General features: G+C 46.7%; 1 protein-coding gene across 7 annotated transcripts in view; it reads left to right on the top strand.

The window, feature by feature from the left end:
* Positions 1 to 20,597, top strand: part of Bcas1 (breast carcinoma amplified sequence 1) — a 72,794-nt gene extending 52,197 nt beyond the window's left edge. For 3 of the 7 annotated variants that reach the window (XM_029468981.1, XM_029468982.1, XM_029469000.1), the window contains 4 exons: positions 1,934 to 2,098; positions 11,331 to 11,396; positions 18,270 to 18,551; positions 19,600 to 20,597. In XM_029468981.1, the coding sequence (XP_029324841.1) occupies positions 1,934 to 2,098; positions 11,331 to 11,396; positions 18,270 to 18,551; positions 19,600 to 19,674 (588 nt within the window). In that variant the 3' untranslated portion in view covers positions 19,675 to 20,597. The remainder of the gene's footprint in view (positions 1 to 1,933; positions 2,099 to 11,330; positions 11,397 to 18,269; positions 18,552 to 19,599) is intronic. The other 4 variants (XM_029468997.1, XM_029468991.1, XM_029469007.1 and 1 more) reach the window with 2 other exon arrangements.
* The last annotated feature ends 2,471 nt before the right edge of the window (positions 20,598 to 23,068 follow it).

Here is a 23,068-nt window from a genome sequence, read left to right as displayed (position 1 = left end):
CCAGAATCTTCTCACCTGAAAAGCATCAGTCAGCTTGGAGGTTCTGAGTTCTCTAAGCTTTGGGGGAGAAACCAGTGTATCCCTTCATCCCAGGAGCCCCTTAGTCCCTGCGGTTCAGGCGTTAAACTCTGGAGTTGATCTGAAACAGCGCTTGAGCCAACCACTCTCTGCCCCGTCACAGTCTCTCTGCCTCTGGCTCTAGGCTAGCTCCAGCAGTGAACAATCTTGGTCTTCCCAGCTCAGGTTCTCTTGTCTCTGGGGCCACTAGTTCCTTCTCAGCCATCCACCCCTGTGGTTGGCGGTCACAATCCCCCTTAACCCAGCAAATCAAAACTCCAGAAGCTTATAATTAAACAGTCAGATTTATATATCAATAAATTCTTATTTCACTGGATGCCCACACAATAAGTTCAGAGCCAATTAATAATGGTACAAGCTGCCCATCTAGGTTAGACAAGTTACCCCAACTATTTTATCTCTATATGATATCATATCTATCTGTGGCTATTTAAAACCATGCTGGTTCTGAATCATCCGATCCAACATCCTCCTTCTTGCTTCCTTCTCTCTGCTCCCTCTCTGCAACTCTTAGTGCTGCCTCCCTTTTCCCTGCCCAATCACAGGCCTCCACTGCACTAATGCTTAAATTAATTAGACAGAAAAAAATCCTGCCACACCATCTCCCACCCTTCCACAGCAGTATGGCAACAGCTCTTCTGTGGCCACGAGGTAGCAGATGTAAGGATGAAATCCCAGGAGACCAAGGACAGCAGAGCCAAAGGATGCGGAGGGTCCAAGTTCTTAGAGGATGGCAGAGCCTCGAATATGCTCAAAAACATTTTGCTGTTGGGCGTTCTGTTTCACTGGCCAGTAGGAAACCCCCCCATCTTCCTCAAAGTGGCTGCTACCCTCTGGTATGACTTTAGCCAAGTTAGCCAACTGTTCGTAATCCTTATTTGTAAAATGGGGATAACATTACCTTTGTAACCTTGTTCCAAGGTGTTATGTAAGAAGGGCATTGTATGACAACAGACATGGAAAGAGGTCTAAATGGATTCATAAGCGTTGGGTGCTACATGGTCATGGAGTAGACAGGGTTAATATCAACACAAGTAAGAACCAATAGCGTTAGCTGAGCGTCTGTGGTGTCTGTTACAAGCATAAAACCTTGACATGTGTTGCCTGATTTTTGGTGATCTTTCTTATTCCGTATTCTATTGCTGTGACAAGACACCATGACCAAGGCAACTTATGAAGGAAAGTGTTGAATTGGGGGCTTGCTAATAGTTTTAGTGGGTTAGTCCATGACCATCACGTTGGGAAGCATGGCAGCAGGCAGGCAGCATGGTGGGCGGGTGGTAGCCAAGAACTCACATCTGCTCTACAAGCAGGAGACAGAGTTAATCGGAATGGGGTATCTCAAAGCACCCAGTAACACAACCCCGCCAACAAGGCCACACTTCCTAATCTCTCTTAAATAGCTCCACCAACTAAGATCCAAGCATTCAAACATGCTATCCTCTACGGGCTGTTCTAATTCAAACCACCACAGGATCTCTACACAGGCTGGATGTCATTTCTCTGAGGCGGACTGGAGAGAGACTTACTAGAATGGAGGGGTAGAAGAGACTCCTGTCTATGCCTGTACCTTCATAGGGAAGGGAATTTGCCAACTCGATCCCTGGCTGTCTATCCATCTGTCTGTCTGTCTGGTGATCAGCAATCATATGTCTGTGAGCTCATTATTTGCATCCTGCATATTGCCTCTTGAAGATTTGCCTACACAGAAACTAGTCACAGGTTCAAACCCACAGCTACTCTGCAGACAGAACAACCAAGACTCCTTCATAAAACATGCTTTTGGGGAATATTTGGCTGTGAGGGGGTTGTTTTGTTTTGTTTTGTTTTCTTATTACCTGGCAAAATAATCTAGGCGGTGTGTGAGTCACCAGTAGAGACCGTAAGGCTTGAGGAAGTAGAATCCAGCTTACAAACTGTGGATCTCAGTGAAGAGACCCAGCCTGAACCCACAGACGTAAAAGTCAAAGAAGAAAGCAAATCCCGGAGGACCCCTCTGATGGCGTTTCTCAGACAAATGGTAAGCCACTTCAGGTCCCTGCAGAGGGGACATGCCTACCCACCTTCTGAGAGTAGGGGTCCATGTGTGAGCCTTCACTGTGATGAGGCATGGGGTCTATGGATGGGCTCACGAGAAAATTCCATTCACTCTTCTCATTCCATCATAAGGCTTGCTTCTTGCTAACATTCCTTAACTCTGAAAATTCTCTTTTTAGTAAATTAAGAGAGACTTTCTGTTGTAGGTTTTGACAAAGTATCCACCCAGAAGTTAATTTCATTACTGGCTTTGCACTCTCTCTTTGATGTTTGCTTCAGTTGTTGGTAAATGATTCTCACTGTAGTAATAAAGTGAGCTTCCCTCTTATTCAAGTGAATTGTTTACATAAAGAACATAAGGATATATAAAGATGGGGCTGGAGAGATGGCTCAGCTGTTAAGAGTATACACTGCTCTTGCAGAGGACCAGGGTTCTGTTCCCAGTACCTACATCTGGTGGCTTATAACATCCTGTATCTCCAGTTCTGAGGGATCCAATGCCCTCTTCTATCCTCTTAGGATACTGCACACACATGATACACATACAGTCAAGCAAGCACACACACACACACACACACATATATATATATATACACAATTTTTAAAAAAATAATATATATACATGCATATATGTACATAAACATATATGTATATATGTATGTGTATATATACATATAAATTAAAACAAGCCCTTAAAAACATATAAGGCATTTTCTGTACTAAATATTAAATAGTATAGCTTATAGCCAGGCATAGTAGCTTACACTTGTAATCCTAGCACTTAAGAAACTGGAGTGGATTCCTATGTCAAAGCTACACTATGAGACACAGTGAAATTCAGTCTGCAAAACAAAAAAGGCCAAAGCCGTGGACTGACACAAAGAAGTCCTAAAGTGACATATGAGATATGAATGACCTAGGTCATTGGAACGCAGCCATGTTGCCTGATATTCTTACAGGGGATGTATCTGGCTACATAGCTTCCTTGGTGAATTTGCCAAGCTCTTAATCTCTGTGGAATGGAAAGAATGTGGACAGACAACTTTGGGTCCCCGTGACTTTCAATATCTAGGAACTTAAACGGGCACAAGAAAACTAAAGTCACAGGGCGAGAGCTGCAAAGAAACCACTGCATAATTCTCTGTCAACGAAGAGCAAGGCCTCCACCATCTGTCCCACCATCCATCCCACCATCCGTCCCACTATCTGTCCCACCATCTGTCCCTCCATTCGTCCGGCACCCCAATTTTCATATTCAGGAGTCTAACCAATGTGCAGATAAAGAGAAAGGCAGCCAAGCCCTTGCAGCTGGAACAAGACATATTAGCAGGTGTAAGCCCGAGACCGTGTCCTTCTCTTGTTGGCTCCTTGTTGGCAGGGAGGCTGTAGAAGCAGTAGGCAGGCTTAGGCTGATCCCACCCCTATCCATGTCCATTTGCTCTAAAAGAGAGTTTGAGGCCAGCGAGATGACTCTGCAGGAAAAGGCACCAGCTATCAAACTTGACAACCTGAGTTTGGTCTCCCAAACTCAAACAGCAGACAGAAAGAAATGGCATTGGCATTGTCCCCTGACCTCCAGACATGCGCTGTGGCACCCAAGCACATGTGTGCATGCGCACACATGCACACCTGCACAAGCCTGATGATCTGGGTTCCAGCCCCAAAACTTGTTTGAAATACTGCTGCTGTGGCAAGCATCTGTCATCCCAACTGTCATCCCAGCCCTCCTATGGGGGGGAGGGGAAGTGGAGACAGAACTTGTTAAGAGTTCACAGTCCAGCTGGCCTGGAGGGCCGCTACAGCGGCAGAGACTACGCAGTAAATGGCAGGAACTGACTCCCAAAGGTTGTTCTCTGGCTTCCACATGGGTGGTATCATACCTGAAAGCCTGCTCCCAACACACGTGTGCGCACGCACACACACACATGCACACACGCCTACACACAAAGGTGGGGGGGGCGGGCATTTAACAGTCATTCCCTTGGGGAATAAAGCCCAGTAAAGGGGAAAGAAAGAAAAAGGACCTTCATTGTTAATCTGCTCACACTCAAGGAGCAAGCTTCTGTATCTTACACGCAGCCTTGCCTGCGTGAACGATGTACACGTGCATGGCGGTCAGGGGGCGACTTGTAGGAGTCAGTTCTTGCCCTCCACCTTGTGGGTCCTAGAATCAAACTCAAATTGTCAAACTTGGTGGCAGGCACCGCTACCCAATGGGCCATCCTCCAGCCTTTACACACATTCTTATGTATGTGTATTAGTGTCCCCACAGGGGCGATCCCGGGAAGGCAGGTCCAGCAATTACTTTCTGGAAACTTATTTTTATATTGTACTCAAGGCCTCAAGGTTGATTTAAAATCTTTATATTTATACAGGGCATCTAGGCAGGGGCCTGTGCCAAGGCATTGAAAATGGACCTAACATGTATCCTTCCGCTAAGGGTTAGGGCAACTTGTTAAGGCCAAATAGCCAAATGCTTCAAACTTATTTTAGCATAATTAGAAAATTATAATTTTATTTAAAATAATTTACCTAATAGAGAACCCAATAGCAAAACCTCTGGTTTGTATCCAACTTCACTAATCAAAGAGTTGTCTGTCTAGCCTCTACACTAGACAGAGGGTTGACTGTCTAGCCTTGTCACTAGCTGGAGCATTGACTGTGCAGCCTCTGGTCTCACCTTTCTGGCTCTCTGATGACGCACCCATCTCAGTGATCTGTGGCAAAGTCGTCTTTGCTGAACGCTTTTTTTCAGACAATGCAACTTTTATGGCCTCTTGTTTTTTTGTCTGTTTTGTTTTGTTTTGTTTGTTTGTTTGTGACATTTAGGACAGGCTTTCACTCTAATGATTGAAACTCACTATGTGCCCCAATCTGGCCTCAAACTCCTAGCAATCCTCCTGTCTCACGCCACCGAGTGCTGGGATTACATATGTGAACCTCTGTGCCCCACTTGCCTGGTTCATTTCTTTTAAAGAATTATTTATGTATGTTATGCATGTGAGCATACAGTAGCTGTCTTCAGACACACCAGAAGAGGGCATCAGATTCCATTACAGATGGTTGTGAGCCACCCTGTAGTTGCTGGGAATTGAACTCAGGACCTCTGGAAAATCAACCAGTGTTCTTAACTGCTGAGCCATCTCTCCAGCCCCGCCTCGTTCATTTCTTAAGAAATGATTTTCTTTCCAGAGATCAACCTCTTACAAAGTGGAAGATCTTCATTTCTAGTATAACTACATTCCAGGTAAAAAGAAAATAGAGTAATATACATCCTAACGTTGCCTTCTACACAAGATGGCTGGATTAAACCACCAAAGACCCACAGGCTCCACAGGAACCCAAAACAATCGCAAGGAATGGCTCTGAGATCAAACCCACAGTGAAGAGACACAGACTCTTAGACACATAGCCAGCTGCATGTCAAGAAAATGTTTGAAATGCTAGAATATTTTTATGGCATGGGTAGGCAGAGAGTTCTGCTCATGTACCCAACAACCAGATAGGCAGATTCAAAACCAGAGATATGTTCATTTCTGACTTATAATCTCCCAGCATAAAGAGAGCCTACTGCTAGAAAGCCCACACTCTCTCCACACTAGCTTTACCTACATTACTCTGTCGGATCCCCCTGCAGGTCTTTGTCTGGACCACTGGTTTTATAAGAAAATCTTGATTGGTGTGACATCCTCAGGCTGAGGGAAGGACTATGGGGTTTAATAGTGGGCCAGCTAAAGGCCCAAAGGAAGAGACAGCCAAGACACCTGCTTTCCTGCTAAGCACATTCAATCTAATAGGGCCAGTAGAACTTAAAAAAATTAGTATCTGCAGAGGGAAGGGAGGTGGTTTGAAATTGGAAATTATATGACAAAATACAGAAGTCTTTGGGCCAAAATTCTGGATCTCAAAATTCCCTTCAGGTATTAAAATCTTAATGAGGAGGTGACAAAGAGATGGCTTGGTGGTTCAGAGCACTTAGCGCCCAGACTGGCTCCTGGTAAATGTTTTTTTAAAGCCACACTGGGCCCAGCTGTAAGGAACACCCATCTCCCAGGTGAGTTTCAGGACTCGGAGATTAGAGAGAGTCTGAGCAATTCAGAGCAAACTTCCTATGTCCTATTATCCCGTTTCTGTTGTTTCTAGAGCTGCCCTTCGACACTGGAACCACACTGCTCCTGCGAGGCTGCTGGTGTCTGGGGTTTGCGTGAGCTGCCATGCTGAGCTCTGTTTTGCAGCTTCGCTGATTAACATTTTCTGTACCAACATCGTCTTTATACCTTGGGGTACTGGTTTTTAAATCCAGTAAAAGAGGAAAAAGAGGAAGGCTAATGCATGGTATACGTTACACCTGGGTATAGCATTCTTGCAGATATCTGTTCTTACAATGAAAGTTGCTTCAGACAGCTCACTAACCCAGTTCTATTGCAAGTGAACATCTCTGTGAAATAGAGAACTGAGATGCAGAACCTCGGTGGACCAGGAAATCTCCCATAGGTCCATGTCCTCGGATCTGCGTTAATGAGATTGAGTCAGGAAACTCTGTTGCTAATATTCTCCCAGTATGAAAATCTCACCTACAAACTGAGAGTGATGGCCTCCATCTGTAGTCCCAGCATTCAGAACACAGAGGCAGGAGGATCACAAGTGCAAGGTCATCCTTGGATACGTATTAAGTCTGAGGCCAGCCTGGGCTGTGTGCGACTCTGTCTTTAGATAGATAGATAGATGGGTGGATAGATAGATAGATAGATAGATAGATAAGTAGATAGATGGATGGATGGATGAATAGATAGATAGATAGATAGATAGATCACCCTACTTCTTTTATTTATTTTTTTTTTTGAGACAGGATATTCCCCCATGTAGACCTGTAACTCACTATGTAGATCAGGCTAGCCTTGAACTCACAGAGATCGACTGTGATGGCTATTCTTGGTTGTCAACTTGGCTACATCTGAAATGAACTACAAACTAGAAATTGAGAGCACAGCTGTGAGAGCTTGTTTTTCCTTGGGTGAATCCACTCCCAGTCCATACCTTTGAGGAAGGAAGACGCGTGGCTTTGATGCTGATCTTGAGGTGGGGAGACTCGCTTTCCATCAGGACCACACCTTCGGCTGGAAGCCTATAGAAGGGCATGGAAGAAGGAAGCTTTTGCTCTTTGCCTGCTTGTCCTCATCTTGATAGCAAGCCCATCCCTTCATGGGCATTGGAACCTACTTCTTTGGAATTCTAGCCTCGGGATTCCAGCATACACTAAAGACCAGCTGAGACACCCAGCCTTGTGGATTGAGCAACTACTGGATTCTTGGACTTTCCATTCACAGTCAGACATTGTTGGATTAGCTGGAGATACATACATAGATGAGAAGGATATTCATTCTATAAGTTCTATGACTCTAGAGAACCCTGACTAACGCATCCACCATGCCCCTGCCTCCCCAGCGCTGGAGTCAAAGGCTTGCACCACCACACCCACTCACTTCTTTTAACTTTTTAGCTTTGGCTGAAGGGTCAAAATCCAGTTGCATTCCTTTCCAAACAATACATGAACTGATTACCAAACGTTTCCGCTCAAATGCTGACCCTCTGAATGACCCGTGTCGGAAGCGGCTCCAACACTCCTCAGAGTGTCAAGTCATCAGAATGCACAGAACCATACAAGCAATGAAAACCAGCATCGTTAACATGCAAGAAGGCTCGAGACACCACCGCTAGAGTCTAAACTGCAGGCTGAAACGATTCACCTTTGAGTCTCAGGAATAAAACCACACATGAAACAAGTTACTCGGCCAAGAGTAAGAAAACCTCAAAAACTGCTTCTGAGCCTCTAAGCTTGTCTACGGGCACTAAAAGTCTCTGAAAGTGTCCTCAAACAGTAACCGCTGGTTTTGACAGCCGGTAAAAATAAGCCTCAGCGGTTAGGGTTGTGTGGATGGTAAAGTCCAACCTGGATTATCTGAGATGTCACCGAAACAGGGTTCTGCAGACTTCGGGAGGAAGGAGCAGGGCAAGGAAGGGCCGGTGGGAGGGACTGTTCCTCATGAAAGGGAGTATTAAGGAAGTGGCCTCAGATGAATTTGATGATATCTTTATCTAAAGCCAGCAGTCCTTTAGCTTGAGGTGCACGTGCCTTCTTGTGCCTCAAAATGAATGGAGAGAAGCCATCGAGAGGATTGGAGGATTCTCCTGCTTTTCCTTAGGAAGAATGAAAATGGCAGCCATCTTCCTGAGGGCAGGGGGCTGGAGCTCTGCTCTCACACTGTCAGCAGTGTGGCATGGTTCCAAATCCACCCAATCCTCCTCCAAGACTACCGAAGAGATGGAGGGAAAGGACAAACATCCAAACCCTGAACTGGAGAAGCAGCTGTGGAACACGTCAAGTTCACTGTGCTCTCATAGGACACCAAAGAGCATCACTGTCAGGAAGCTGTGCAAAGACCAGTCCCTGGCATCCAAGAAAGCTATTGTGCTCATACATGTGGTGGTTGCTTTCCTATTGCTGTGATAAAACACCGTGACCAAAGCGACGTATAAAAGAAAGTCTACTCGGGCTTATAGTTCCAGAGAGATAAAAATGCACTGTGGTAAAACAGAGGCATAGGGTTGGAACTGGAGGCTCCGAGCTCACACCTTCCTTTCTTTGTTTTTTAAGATTTATTATTATTATATGTAAGTACACTGTAGCTGTCTTCAGATGCACCAGAAGAGGCATCCAATCTCATTATAGATGGTTGTGAGCCATCATGTGGTTGCTGGGACTTGAAATCAGGACCTTTAGAAGAACAGTCAATGCTTTTAACCACTGAGCTATCTCTCCAGCAAGCTCACACCTTGAACTCAAAGGAGAAAGCAGAGAAACGGCAATGATGAGAGCCTTTAAATTCTCAAAGCCTCCATTGACAGACTTCCTCCAACAAAGCCACACCTCCCAAGCCTCCCCAAACAGTGTCACCAACTGGAGCCCAAGCGTTCAAATAACAGAGCCTCTGGGGACATCCGCATACAAGCCACCACACATGTCTGTATTTTGCAACTGAACATTTTCCGAGGGGGTAGGGGGAGACAGATGGCTCGTTTGGAAAACTGTTTGACTTCCAAGTGTGAGGACCTAAATTTCACTCCTGGAGCCCATATTTAAAAGGCCAGGTGGCTCGTGCTTATAGTCCCAGCACCGGAGAGACAGAAACAAGCAGATCTCTGGAGTTCACTGGTCAGCCAGTCTAACTAAGTCAGTGAATCCCAGGTTCAGTTGACTCTGCTTAGGAGGTGAATGCGTCCTGGGGAATATCTCTCGTGTTCTTGAGCAAGATCAAGCTCTTAGAAGAGCACAAGAGACCCAGAGGGAGGAAAAGATGCTCTCCATGCCTGAGGTTCTCAGTCCCCTGTAGAGAACACACTGATCCATACTCGGAAACCTTGGTGAATCCCAGTCTAAGGAGAGTGCATGGAAGCCAGGAATGGTGGTTGTCTTAGCATCCCATTGCTTGTGAAGAGACACCGTGACCAAAGCAACCCATAACGGGAAGCACTTGACCGGAAGCTGGCTCACAGTGTGTTAAATGGTTAGTCTGTAACCATTGTGATGAGGAGCGTGGTGGTACACAGACAGGCATGGTACTGGAGAGGCAGCTGAGCCCCTGATACATATCCACAGGCCACAGGAAGGGAGGGGGTGGGAAAGACAGAGAGAGACAGAGACAGAGACAGACAAACTGGGCCTGGCTTGTGCTTTTGAAACCTCAAAGCCCATCCCACTGACACACTTCCTTCAGTAAGGCCCCACCTCCTGATCCTTCCCTCTGACACTTTGAGCGTCATCTCTCAGACTGAAGAGCAGCATGTAACACTAATCCCTCAGAATGCATTTGAGCTCCTGTAAGGTTTTCTTTGTCGTGAATGTTTGGTATGTGTGCTTATATATATGTTTGCCTGTACCTGGGTGTACACTGAGAGTGTGTGTGTGTGTGTGTGTGTGTGTGTGCACATGTGCACCTGAGGCTGATGTTGAGAATCTTACATGTTAAGGGCGTGGTCTCTTGGTTGAACCAGGGGCTCTCAGATACAACTAGCCTATGTTAGCCAGGAATCCTGTCTCCACCTTCCTCCAGTGCACTGGGATCACGAATGGCCGCCATGCCCACCCAGCTTCTTGGGGTCTGGGCTCTGTCTTCACACCTGCCACTTGCATGGAAGGTGCTTTAGCCACCGGGCCAGCTCCCGACCCGCCTCGCATGTTATCAGGATGAAGTGTTCTGAGCTGTGCTGTGCCCTGTGAGTGTGTGCTGTCTGTTAAGAGAACATCACAGTTGATAGCGGTGCAGTTGGGAGTCCCAGCTTCCTGAGCAGCTGGGAGGAGATGATGCTAACCAATGAGAGCGCATCCTCACGTCACGTGGGAGTTTGATCGCACCAGCACAGTTTGTGGCCAGTTAGAGCACTGCTCAGAGCCCCCTGAGGAATTTGTTAAACCCGGGTGGCTGAGCCCCAGGCCCAGAGTTTCTGATTCTGTGGATCTGGATCTAAGCAGGTGTGAAGAACTTACATCTCTCTAACAAGTCCCCAGGTGAGTCTGGTGCCTCTGGGCCTGTGGCCACACCTTTGGAACCGGTTGCTTAGCTCACCTGGTTGAAGGAATCAAAGATGCCCTGTTGAGGAAGCCACTGACTCTAGGGGGCGCTAAAGGATGGAGGATGGGTGCTCATTAACTCAACTCTCCTCCACTGCCTAAAAGTAGCAAAAAGAGTTAGCAGGCAAGTTCATTCATTCATTCATTCATTCATATCTCTAACCTCCTTCTCCTTCCAACATTACTTTCTTCCCCTCCTCCTTCTGAAAGAGGATCTCATTAAGCCTAGGCTATCTCATAGTCCTACTGCCCCCGCCCCTAAATGCTGGGTTTACAAGTGTTTTCCTGGGGAGACAGGAGCAAATGTCTATTTAGCCCATATATAATTTTTATTTCATTTATTTGTTTGATTGATTATTTGTTGTTCCTTCGGGAAGCTAATACTTGAATTCATCAGACTCTGATGACACAGCCCCAGCTCTCCGAGTTTCCTGTTTCTTTCCAGTTTTCCTGTCTGTATCCTAAATATCAAGGATATATGAGGGGTTCGTCGTCGTCGTCGCTGTCTTTGGTTTTAGAAGAAGTGCGTGCACCTGTGCACCGTTGCTGTGGTAACTGAAAGGATACTGTCTGTTTGTTGTTGTAGTCAGTGAGATCGAGCGAAGGGATCCCCCGCTCGGAAGAAAGTAACGTGAAAGACTCCAGCTGCCAAGTAAGTGACCGTGAACTCAGCCTGCGGGCGGGTTCAGCCTCGCGACCTGGAAGTTCATATCCACTTGTGAAACATTGCCTGGTTAAGCACCCACTGTATACCCAGCAGCATTGGGCTCTACAGACATGGTATGGGGCGAGTCCTCAACGCTTCTCTCTCCGTGTGGAAAGTTTCTTCCCAGCCTTCGAGTTTTAGCAGAAATGTCACCTCCTCAAAGAGCTCCTGTGCCCCGCTGTCATCCCTGTCATAGGGTTTGCTCCCTTCTCGGTGCTGTAACGATTCTCATGTCTCTCTTGATTCTTCTCACCCGTGTCTGGAACATTGTAGAGCAAGCAGGTGCTTCAAGGTTTTTCTCATCTTCTGTGGTGCCTGGCACAGAGACTTATTAGATCAACAATGCTCATCTCCTTACTTTCTTTACTATTGATGAACAGAACGCTTGACATCTGTGCAGGTGCCTTCCTTTAAAAATGAGACCATGGGCTGAGTGGTGGCCCGCAGCCCTCTTCGTACAGGGTTTGCCTCACACATGCGAAGCCCTGGGCTCCATCCTGGCACTGCATAGAACCAGGCATGCCTGGTTGCACATGCCTGCAATCCCAGCACTTAGGAGGCAGAGGGAGGAAAATTAGCTGTTCAACATCATTACTAACCCCCTATTTTATAATACAGCACTCTTTTAATTTAAATAGATACTTCCATAAAAAATATCAGAGCTCTTGTGTTAACTTTAATAATACAAAGAAGTGCTTAAAAGCCTGTGTTTTAGACTCAAAGGGCCTGGGTCTGATCCTGGCTTAAAGGGGTTTTTTTTTTTTGGTTTTTTTTTTTTTTTTTTTTTTTTTTTTTTTTTTTTTTTTTTGCTATAGTTGTTTGGAAAGATTGCCAATCTCCCAGTCCCTCAGTTCCCTTACCTAGGAGGATGTAGGGGACGCAGACTCGATAGAGCAAGCGTCCTGCCTAGATGAATCACTACTGGGCAAGCACTAGGAACACTCCTGGTGTGGAGGCTCAATAAACAATTTAATGTCAGGGTAGGCTGCCAGAGCGAAACGCCATACAGTGAGTGACTCAAACCGCAGGAATTTCTCTCACACGTTTCTGTTGGCTGGAAAGGCTACAAGCAAAGTATTGGCGCGGTTTAGTCTCTCCCGAAGGTTCTCTCCCTTGCATGCAAATGGCTGCCTTCCACCTTGCAGGGGAAACAGGAGGAAAGAGGAGGAACGGGGGAAGAAAAGTGCCCCCTGGTGTCTCTTCCTAGAATGACGCTAAGCCTATGGAATCAGCTCCATCTGTAGGACCTCATTTAACGTGCATTGTTACTTTGTTCCAAACATGACCACAAAAGGAATTCGTTTTCAGGGGGTGAAGTGGAGTTGCACGATTCAGCCAACTGCGGTGCTCCTTGTCATTATTGTCAAGCTGTTGGTAGGGGTTCACCATCCTATTATTTTGCTTATAGCACATGAATCTACAGCATAATTCAGAATGCAGTCTTGATTTCTACTTCTATTAATAATTATGAAAGTACATGTTTTCATATGTTATGAATATAATATTAGAAATCATGATGTTTTCCATTTATTTTCTTTTTTATACCTATATTGGACCCCCAAATCTACACACAATACTGGGCACTTTGGAGCCTAAACTTTCAAAGGTTCACCTTGGAAACACAGTAAACTTACTTTATACAAAAAGGAAAATACAGGCCAGTGAGATCCCTCAGTGGGTAAATTCTGGTCGTGACACCCTGCCAACCTGAGTTCAAATCCCAGACCATACAAAAAGCTGGATATAGTGGTACACATTTGTAATCCCAGGTCTCCTATGGAAAATGGGAGGCAAAGACATAATTACCTGGAAGTTCATAGGCCAGATAGCCTGGAGGACACTGCACAGAATCAAAAGCAAGCAAAGGCCCCAAAATCAAGAGAGACCTGCCTTAACAGGGGGAAGGAGAGAACTGACTCTGAAAGGTGTCCTCTGACACGTGCATGCACACACACACACATACACACACACCATGCATACTGCACACACATGCGCACACACACATGCCACATACCATACATGCTGTATATACATGCACATATACACACACATGCCACACACGCAGATACACTACACATACTACACACACATACATAAACACATACGTCATACACACAGATACACTACACATGCTGCATGCATACAAACACATACATATACACATAATCCACACATACATACCACACAGATACACTGCACATTCTACACACACATACATACCACACACACACATACACACTGTACATACTGCATGCAAGTACATGCATGTGCACACACACACACACTTATTTAAAGGACAAATCCAGTAGACTGTCTAGCTCATCTGGACCCTGCAAAGGGACAACTATATACCAATAATTTTAGTGGTTCTAAGACAGCAGTGACATTAGTGGCACTGAGTGGGCAGGAAACCTCCTGTTTATCTGGAGGCTCAAACGTCAGTCTGAGAACTCCATTTTTCAGGTCCTTGAGAAGTGATGTGTCCTCATCAGGAGATGACAGAGGCTTTGTTTCATCTTAGAGGGAGAAGGGAAGTAGACACCCTGTCCTCTGAGGTTTGTCCTCTCGTGGGTGTTTGTAGAAGCCTGAGCACTCCTAGCCTCAGGTGGCCTCCAGAGTCCAAATAAAATGAGACACGCCGGTAGCTGTCTTCTTCCACTTCCTGCTTAGATGGTTCACATGTGAATATTTCTGGTGTGGGTTTTGAAAAAGAGTCAGACTCGAGGTAGAACAGTCAAGTCTTCGGTATTTAATATAACAAAGGCATTCTTGCTCTCGAGTGAATCACCAGATTAAACCAGGCTTGGTGACACAGACTCGAGGACCTGGAGCAAGAGAATTTGAAAGTTCAGGACCAGGCTGAGGGAGAGAGTTCAAGGACACCCTGGGCAACTTAGTAATTAATTCCCCTGCTTTAAAGCTTCAAATGAAATAAAGTATGGATGTAGCTTGGGGATAGAGCACCTGCTGAAATTAGAATAACATCCAGGCAGTGGTGACCCAGGCCTTCAATCTCAGCACATAGGAGGCAGAGGCAGGAGGATCTCTGTGCGTTAAAGGCCAACCTGGTTTACAGAGCAAGTTCCAGGACAGCCAGAACTACATAGAAACCCTGTCTCAGGAAAAAAAAAGTCAGAATAATAATCAGATTATCTTTTCTTTTTAATTATGTGTCTTTTAATTGTGTGCTTGTCTTCATGTGGAGATGATTATGTGAACACAGGCGCTTGGTCAGAAGAGGGTGTCGGATCCCATGGAGCTGGAGTTACAAGTGTCTGCTTAATGTGGGTCTGGAGGACTAAACTCCAGTCCTCTGCACGAGCAGCAAGAGCTGTTAACATCTAAGCCATATCTCCAGCCCAAGAAACTAGGGATGCACTGGGAAAATAAACAATACAGACATACATACATACACACATGTATACATTAACCATGCCTACACACATCCTTATTCAGTCATACGTATATACATGCATATACACATACCTATATGCACAAGTACACAAATCCATTTTTAAGCCATTAAAAAGAACATGTAAACATGGCGGGGAAGAGGCACCCAAGGGCCTGCCCGAAGTTCTCTCACAGAAACCCACTGGCAACTGCTGGTCCTTGGTACAGCCCAGTCCTGACTCACAGTGATGTAGGAAGGCTTCAGGGTCCCAGAGTGTGACTTGCTGGCCAGTCATTCCACACTTAGTAAGAAAGCCCCTCAGTGGCCACTCTTCCCTGGTACTGGATAGAATGGATGGCCATGGTGTTCCCCGAGGCACTGGAAGGAGGCAGAAAGAGACTATCAGAGCAGTGTCCCAAAAAAAGGGAGGGTGGGGGAACAGGAGAGGATCTCCAAGAGCCAGGACTTGACTGAAACGCAGTAGCCAGCATCCCAAACCCTAAGGAGAGACTGGGAAGAATAACAAGGAAAAACCCTGCCCCCAGATAGAGTTTTTCCTGAGAAGGGAAGGGGAGTCCCTGCACCTGGGCAGTGAGTGGTGTGCCCCTAGTGTACACCCCTAGTGTGTGCCCCTAGTGTGTGCCCCTAATATGCGCCCCTAGTGTGTGCCCCTAGTGTGTGCCCTGTGTGTGCCCCTAGTATGCGCCCCTAGTGTACACCCCTAGTGTGTGCCCCTAGTGTGCACCCCTAGTGTATGCCCCTAGTATGTGCCCCTAGTGTATACCCCTAGTGTGTGTCCCTAGTGTGCACCCCTAGTATGTGCCCCTAGTGTGTGCCCCCATGTGTGCCCCTAGTGTATACCCCTAGTATGTGCCCCTAGTGTACACCCCTAGTATGTGCCCCTAGTGTGTGCCCCTAGTGTGCACCCCTAGTGTGTGCCCCTAGTGTGCACCCCTAGTATATGTGGCTCTGCCTGTTTCCCATTCCCTAATCTGCACAATACAGTCAGAGCCTCACAGTTTCTCAGAAGGAGGAACTGCAGGTGGTGGGTGGGAAGAGGCTGGCCAGATCTTCTGTTAGTCAGGGACTTTCCTGAAAGTCAAGCTGTCAGTTCCTTGTCCCGGAGCCTCCTTCCTCTAAGAAAACCCAAGCTGATCTCCACTCTGTGTCTGGCATGATGTGGTACTTTGACCCTCAGGTGACCTTCCCCAGAAGAGGTCATGAAGAGGCTCTTGGATGCCTGTTCACACAGCAAGGACATGACAGAACTATACTCAAGCCAGGTCTCTGACTCCAGAATTAGCTTTTGAGTCACTGCAAGATGCTGGCATCCTCTACACAGTTTGTGGAAGCACAGAGATTTGCACAACAGGACAGGTTCCTAGCTGTTCCAAGGGATGCTGTGCTAGGGGTTCCCTTCATCTAGAGGAGACAGCTGCTCTGGGCTTCCTATGCCACTCAGAGATTCTCCTCAAGTCTTAGCACTGCTAGGAAATGACAGGATGAGGGATCTTTCTGCAGAATAGTTTGAAGGGTGCTGGCTACGTTCACAGGCATCTGTTTCCTGGGAAGCTGCAGGCTCCACGAGCTTGGGCTCAGAGCAGCCACTTTGCTTGTCTTCTACGGCTTTCTCAGTGCTGTTCTGACTTCACTGATGCAAAACTGCTAGCTTCTATTCTCCCTCAACACTGCAGGTCTGCCGTCAGACTTCCTGCCTGGGTACAGGTCAGGACTTCACGAACCGGAGTGTGTAGACCTGTCGCAAGGGGATCAAATATACGCGTGGGGTGGTAGGTTACACCTGCAAGGTTTACTGTGACCTTCAAAGCTGCTGTTTTAAAGCTGATATGGATTGCGCCTCACAAGAGTTCCCTGGCAAGGTCTCAGAAGCCCCATGTGGGGCCACAGGCCCTTATTTCTAACACCAGCACTTGGGAGGCAGAGCTAAACCAGACAGACCTCAAGGTCGAGGCTGGCGCTGGCCATGTAGCTGGCCGTAGTGTCTCCCAGCTGGGATCTAGCTGAGCATCCACTAGCCCATGGATGATATCTGTGACAGTGAGTTCCTCAAATGTCTCCAGCTACTCCCTTGCACAAAAGCCAAAGTTGCTAAGGCCTGTGTTCATCTGACACTAGAGAACTTGCTTGGGCCTCAGTTCGATCGCAGCCAGAGAGTAAGATTTTATGTGGTTGTTTTCCTTTTCCTGCTTTTATATTGTCTATATGGGTGGACATTTGAGTTCAAAATTGTGATGAGAAAAAGGGTTCTACATACTATCAGATTTAGGGTTTTTTGTTTGTTTGTTTGTTTGTTTGTTTTTTGGCTCTATGTAGCTATGGTTTTTTCAGAACCTTCTAGGAATGGGTTGGATTTATTTGTTTGTTTACTTTTTACAATCTTCACATTGTAGGTACCCTGTAGAGTGTCTCATTTTGGTATTGAAAGATATCCATTCAAAACTAAAAATGAGTATTTTTTAAACTACCATTTCATGAAATAAAAAAAAAACAGTTTCACATAAAAATATAAGCATGTATAATTATAAATTTCAAAATGAGCACCCTCAAGAAAGAAGTCACTTATGCTAATTATGGGATGCTCTCTCCATGCCCGGCCTATGCGTGAAAGGGCTCCAGGAACGGCTGGATCCAAGGGCATAACGCGCAGCCATCTGAACGGATTTCTTTCCCACATTCTCAGCTCTGCTTCTTTCTGTGTTGATTTCCTGTCCAGGCATATTTTTTTCTCTTGAAGCGTAGTCTTAAAGGCCCAGGCTTATATTTTCATAGCTTCAAATCTGATGGGACTGAAGCCAGGCCTCTCGATTAACTTTAGCAAAGCTCTAGTATCAGATCAGCTCTAGTATGAGCTATCCTGAACCAATCAGAGCTGTCTTGAGCTTCCCTGAACCTATCAGAGCTGTCTTCAGATATCCTGACCCAATCAGAGCTGGCTTCAGATATCCTGAACCAATCAGAGCTGTCTTCAGATATCCTGACCCAATCAGAACTGTCTTCAGATATCCTGACCCAATCAGAGCTGTACATGCCCTATCAAGTACATTGCTGTACTGGCCAGGCCTGGGCCACATACCTGGAGTAGGATTAATTTGCCTAGGTGTCATGGGGTAGCTGTTAATACTGCCCTAGTTTACAGATGAAGAAACTGAGGCTCTGGGGAGTTAAGTGGCTCGGCCCAAGTTATGCATGTAGTTTGCCAAGGAACTTGCAGGGAAACCATAGTTAGTAATGGATTGTTGCAAGATAAATATATAAATAAATGCCACCTGTCATGCACGGCCTTGATAATTTCTTTTTTCTATCTCCCGCACTTTACCCAAACTCATTTCCAACATCTGAGCATCTCTGCTATTAAGAATCATCTTTCAGACACTAAACAGGGCCTTTGTTTGGAATTGTTGTAGACGTCAAACTCCGTGGAAAAGACGCCCTCACCCCCAGAGCCAGAGCCCGCGGGAACAGCTCAGAAAAACAAGGAGACCTCCTCCTCGAAGGACAAGAAATCAGTGGACAAGAAGTCAGAGACCGAGAACAGCAAGCAGAAGAACGGCAAACAGGAAGCCAGAGAGCCGGCGCCGTGTGTGCAGCCGCCCACGGTGGAGGCAAACGCAATGCAGACTGGGGACAAGACCCCAAAGAAGTCTGAGAAGCGGCGACAGTCCCTCGGGGGCTTCCTGAAGGGCCTGGTAAGCAGATGGGGTGTTCGAGGCTTCTTTCTCGGTTCTTGGTTAAGGGGTGTGGTATTCAACTCCAAAGTGGGAGCTCACCGGAAACCTGGTGAACAAATGACTCCCCTGCATCTGCTGGGTACCAGGCACTGTTCTAGGCACAGAGAGCAACAGACACACAGGCTGTTCTGGAGTCCAAGGATAGAGGCAGGAAGGATGAAGATGCCAGGTGTGGGGGACAGGATGATCTAAATAGTATCGGGGACCGCGTGGAGGAGAGCAAGACCAAACACCTATGCTCCCAAGCCACTCCACTGCAGTTCTGCTCTGGCTGCCTCCTAGCTCTGTGTCCTTGGCTGAGTCACTCAACCCAACCCCTTCCTGCCTCAGTTTCCCCCGTTGTCAAATTGAGGTCATGGTAACAGCTGCAATTCTGTTGCAGTTTGCTTTCTATTGCTGTGATAAACACCATGACCAACAGCAACCCGTGGTAGAAAGGGTGGGACAGTAGTGGTGCAAGACTGCATGCATCCACCTGCCACACTGGGACAATAGTGAGATGCAACCTCCAAATGCCGAGGCACTCGAGGCCCCGAGGAGGCAGCAGACTGAACCCACAGAGGAGGAGGATGTCAGGTAAAACAGAGTAAAATCACTTCAGATAGTGCTGGGGAACAAATCAGGGCACCATTTTGTTAGAACCTGAAAGAATGAGCTATTGACAGTGGCTAGGGATGTAGAATGAACTAGAATAGCAAGTCCCACCCTGGCCTCTGACCCCTGAACCTTGACCCCTGACCCCCGACCTCAGGACTGCTCTATATGTGTCACACTTTGAGCACACTTTATCTGGGAGCACCTCTCAGAGATGGGTTTGAGCACTCCCATTTTAAAATCAAATCATAATGTGTCTAGGATTTCACAAACCCAGGAAGCAATGTTACTAGGTATTAATTAAAGCTAGACATCTGCCCATGAGCACTGTCATATTTACGTAGAATAAGCACGTGATAAGTCCCCCTTGCTGCTGTTGGCCTCATGCTGGCTGCTTTATGTTTTTCTCCAGGGACCAAAGCGGATGGCAGATGCTCAGGTGCAAACGGACCCGGTATCCATTGGACCAGTTGGAAAATCCAAGTAAACAAATCACCCAGTTCCCACCGGGTTCTCCTCCCACTCCATCTACTGTCCAGACCCACACTGTGTATATATTTTTTTCTTCTTCTTCTGGCCAGCCAATGAAATTCTGCCTACAACTTCAACCTGAATTGTTGTAGATCGAGGTGTATTATTTACGTCTCTGGTCCAGTCTTTCCTGGCATATAAGTGTAAACATAGCTTAGCAGGTTGACCAGTTGATCCAAGGGAGCTGGTGAGTGCCAGGTCAGGGAGGAAGTAGGTAGATAAAGGCATTTGTGTTAAGTTATGAAAAAAATGGCAGGTATCCAGTAAGGTGCAGAAGAAAAGTGCTTATGAGACAAAGAATATCTGGATTTGTAGCCACTCTTGCCACATCCTCTAAGCCTGAAGAGGGGAAGGGAAGACTGGTTTATTTCATTTCACGCTTGGGGGAAGGAGGACTCAGGGCAGGTATCTATGTTGGGCGTCTGCCAACTTTTGGAACAGGATGTGTGGGCTGTAAAGAAGAATGGGCAAGAATTGGTTTTCAAATAGGGTCCTTGGAAGTTATCAGTGAATGGGGGAAGTGATTTGCTGGAGAGGGCTTGCTAGGATTTGAGGGAACAATTACTTCTGGGGCACAGGGACAAGGGCATGAATTCCCAACTTCAAAAGGAAGCAAAATGAAATAAAGGTGCATGTTCATTTTGCAACACAAGGGGGCGCCAGGATCTCCGCTTTTCCCTTTGCATCAGGTACCCCTAACAAAGATTTGTTTCTGCACTATTTCATTATTAATGTTTCTCAGATGGCTGAGGGACTTGCTTCATCTGTTCCGTCTGACGCTTATCTCACGCCTGTCTGTAATGTCCTAATGTTTTCATAATGTGCTCTGATAAAAACCCTCCCCTAACCCAGTTAATAAAAATTGACAGATTATGCGAATACTTGAGGTGTTTTTTTTTTAATTCTTGTACAGAGAACTGAATTGGACTGTGAGTCCATTAAGATGGAATTGCCAAGTACCATATGATTGACTGATAGTCATCTGTATTGTACCTTTCTTTTCCCAATTTAATAAAAAGAATATATTACATTTTAGAAAAGCTTTTGATTCTAAACTTCAAATGCAGCTCGCTGACAACGCTCTCTACAAGGGCTGCGTCTTTGTAAGCAGCTGGAAGACAGTGTCCGCTATGAATGCCCACACACGTGTTCAGATATACTCTCACACACGACTCTGTGTCCGTGAACATTCATACTCACTGCAAACTCAGATAGGCAGGAATACATTGGTGTCCACATATGATCAGTTCACAGCCTCTGCCCTAGCCAACCAGGTTTGACCGCCAGTCCTTCATAAGCCAATTAAAAGAGCCAAATTAATGATAAAAAACAGATTCTTTCATGTGGCCACACTGGGAAGAGGGAGAAAGATTCAAGAGTCTCTCCTGCCTCCCACAGGCCGTCTTCAAGGTCCTTCAAGTCGAAAACAGGACTGCATAGCCAAGCAGTTCAGCCCAGGGGCAGTTCCCTGCTCACCTCTACCTCAGCTCCAAGTCCCTCCTAGGAGCAGTGACGCTTTCTCCAGTAAACTCCTCCTCTAGCCCTCTCCTCCCTCCCTCTCCATCCCCCACCCTCACCCCAGGGCTTCAGCCTTTTCCTTCTCCTCCTGGGGTCTCCTGGGGAAAATTTAACTTTCTGAGATTGGTTGTTTCCATAGTCTATAGTCAAAAAGGATCGCAGGTGTCCCTTTAGAATATATTCATTCTTGCCAGACTGGCAAATTTACACACACACACACACACACACACACACACACACACACTGGCAGGTTTTACACACACATGCACGCTCATACACACACATGCACGCAGAACATGAGAACTGTCTCACAGGGGTCAGAAATAAACATTGACATCTATCTTGTCCTAGCATGAATGAGAACACAGGAAACACACCTAGAACAGAACAGACTGGAAAACTGGTAAATGTATCCAAAGAGCAGCCATGTCTGGGAGGCCCCCAGATGTGGAGGAAGTAAGGCAGTGTGGCCTGTGGCCTGTGGCCTGCCAGCACACTGACTGGATTCTAGGTTTCAAATACAGATCAGCAGTGGTTTCCTTTAAGCTAAACTTGATTCCTGGATCCTCAGGACCTGATTTGGAAATCACTGCCTGTTCCTTGCTGGGTTCAGAGTCCCGTACCATGCTAGAAGGTTTTGCTGGAAAGATTGGGGTAGGGTGCTAAAAGCACCTTGGGAAAACTGGAAGAGTGGGAGAAGTGGTCACACCACCCAGTCCTTCTGAGTTGACAACAATAAGTCCAGCCAGCTGTCAGTTCCTTTGTCTGCAAAGCCCTGGGGGTGACGCCTGCTGTGACCTTTTGCCAGCCTCTGGGCTAGCTCTGCCTGTAGAGGAAGTTGGCCAGTTTCACCTTACAGGGCACTGGTGCCTCAGGCTCGGATGAGAGACTTTAACAGGCAGGATAGGGAGGTGCAGAAGCAGTGGGGAGTGACTGACTTGGGCCACCGGGCAATAGCAACCTCCAGTTTCTAAACACAAGTCGGGATGGAAGGGGTTGTCTGAGAGAAGCTCAGCAAAGCCCCTCCCAGGTGTTTATTCCTGGTCCCTCCCCTCTCCCAGGCTGAAGAAGAGGGCACTCTTAATGAAATTGTGGTTTGCTTTTGTTTTTATGAAGGCCAGGAAATTTAAGCCACAAACTCAGTGATTTATTGCTGGGACCGTAAACCCAGCTGTAGTTTAAGAAGCAAGTTTTGTGCTTTGTGTGAAAGGTGCGTTTTCCGTTGCAATCCTTTCTCTGATGCAGAGTTCACTAACTGCCCCAGCAAGGCACTCCCTAAATCGCACAGAAAGTTCACAGGACTCAGAGGGGGCAAGAAACTGAGAGCTCGGCCCACAGAGCCCAACCAAGCTCTGGCAGGTGGAGTGAGGAGTGAGAAGCAAACCTGACAGGCACCAAAACATTCCAGAATCCTAGCCCCAAAGAAAACCAAATAAAGACGTGCGGGAGGAGAGGGACAAAGGTGCCCGTTGTCTCCATGAGTCGGTTAATGATTCGCTGATTTATTTGTAGGTGCTCAGGGAAGTGTCTCCTCTCTCTTGCCAAGAAGACGTGCCTTTCCCAAGGATGGAGCTAGTGAGATGAGATGCCCGGCATTGTGCGTGCAAGTTACACACACACACACACACACACACACACACACACACACACACGTGCATGCACATTCTCAGTGATGCCTCCCAGTTCCTGCTGACAGAAATTGTTTGCCTAATATCCATAAAAGAGTTCACTCAAAGGAGCAGTTATTCCCAGCAGCCCGAGGCCACTCTTGGATTCATCCTGGGGGGGGGGGGGGGGGGGGGGAGAATATCTGTGGTGTGTATTGGGGGCGG

The sequence above is a fragment of the Mus caroli genome, chromosome 2 (genome assembly GCF_900094665.2).
Source record: "Mus caroli chromosome 2, CAROLI_EIJ_v1.1, whole genome shotgun sequence".
NCBI lineage: Eukaryota > Metazoa > Chordata > Mammalia > Rodentia > Muridae > Mus > Mus caroli.
The sequence above is the reverse complement of the archived record's forward strand: the minus strand, read 5'-3'. Positions and strand labels throughout refer to the sequence as shown.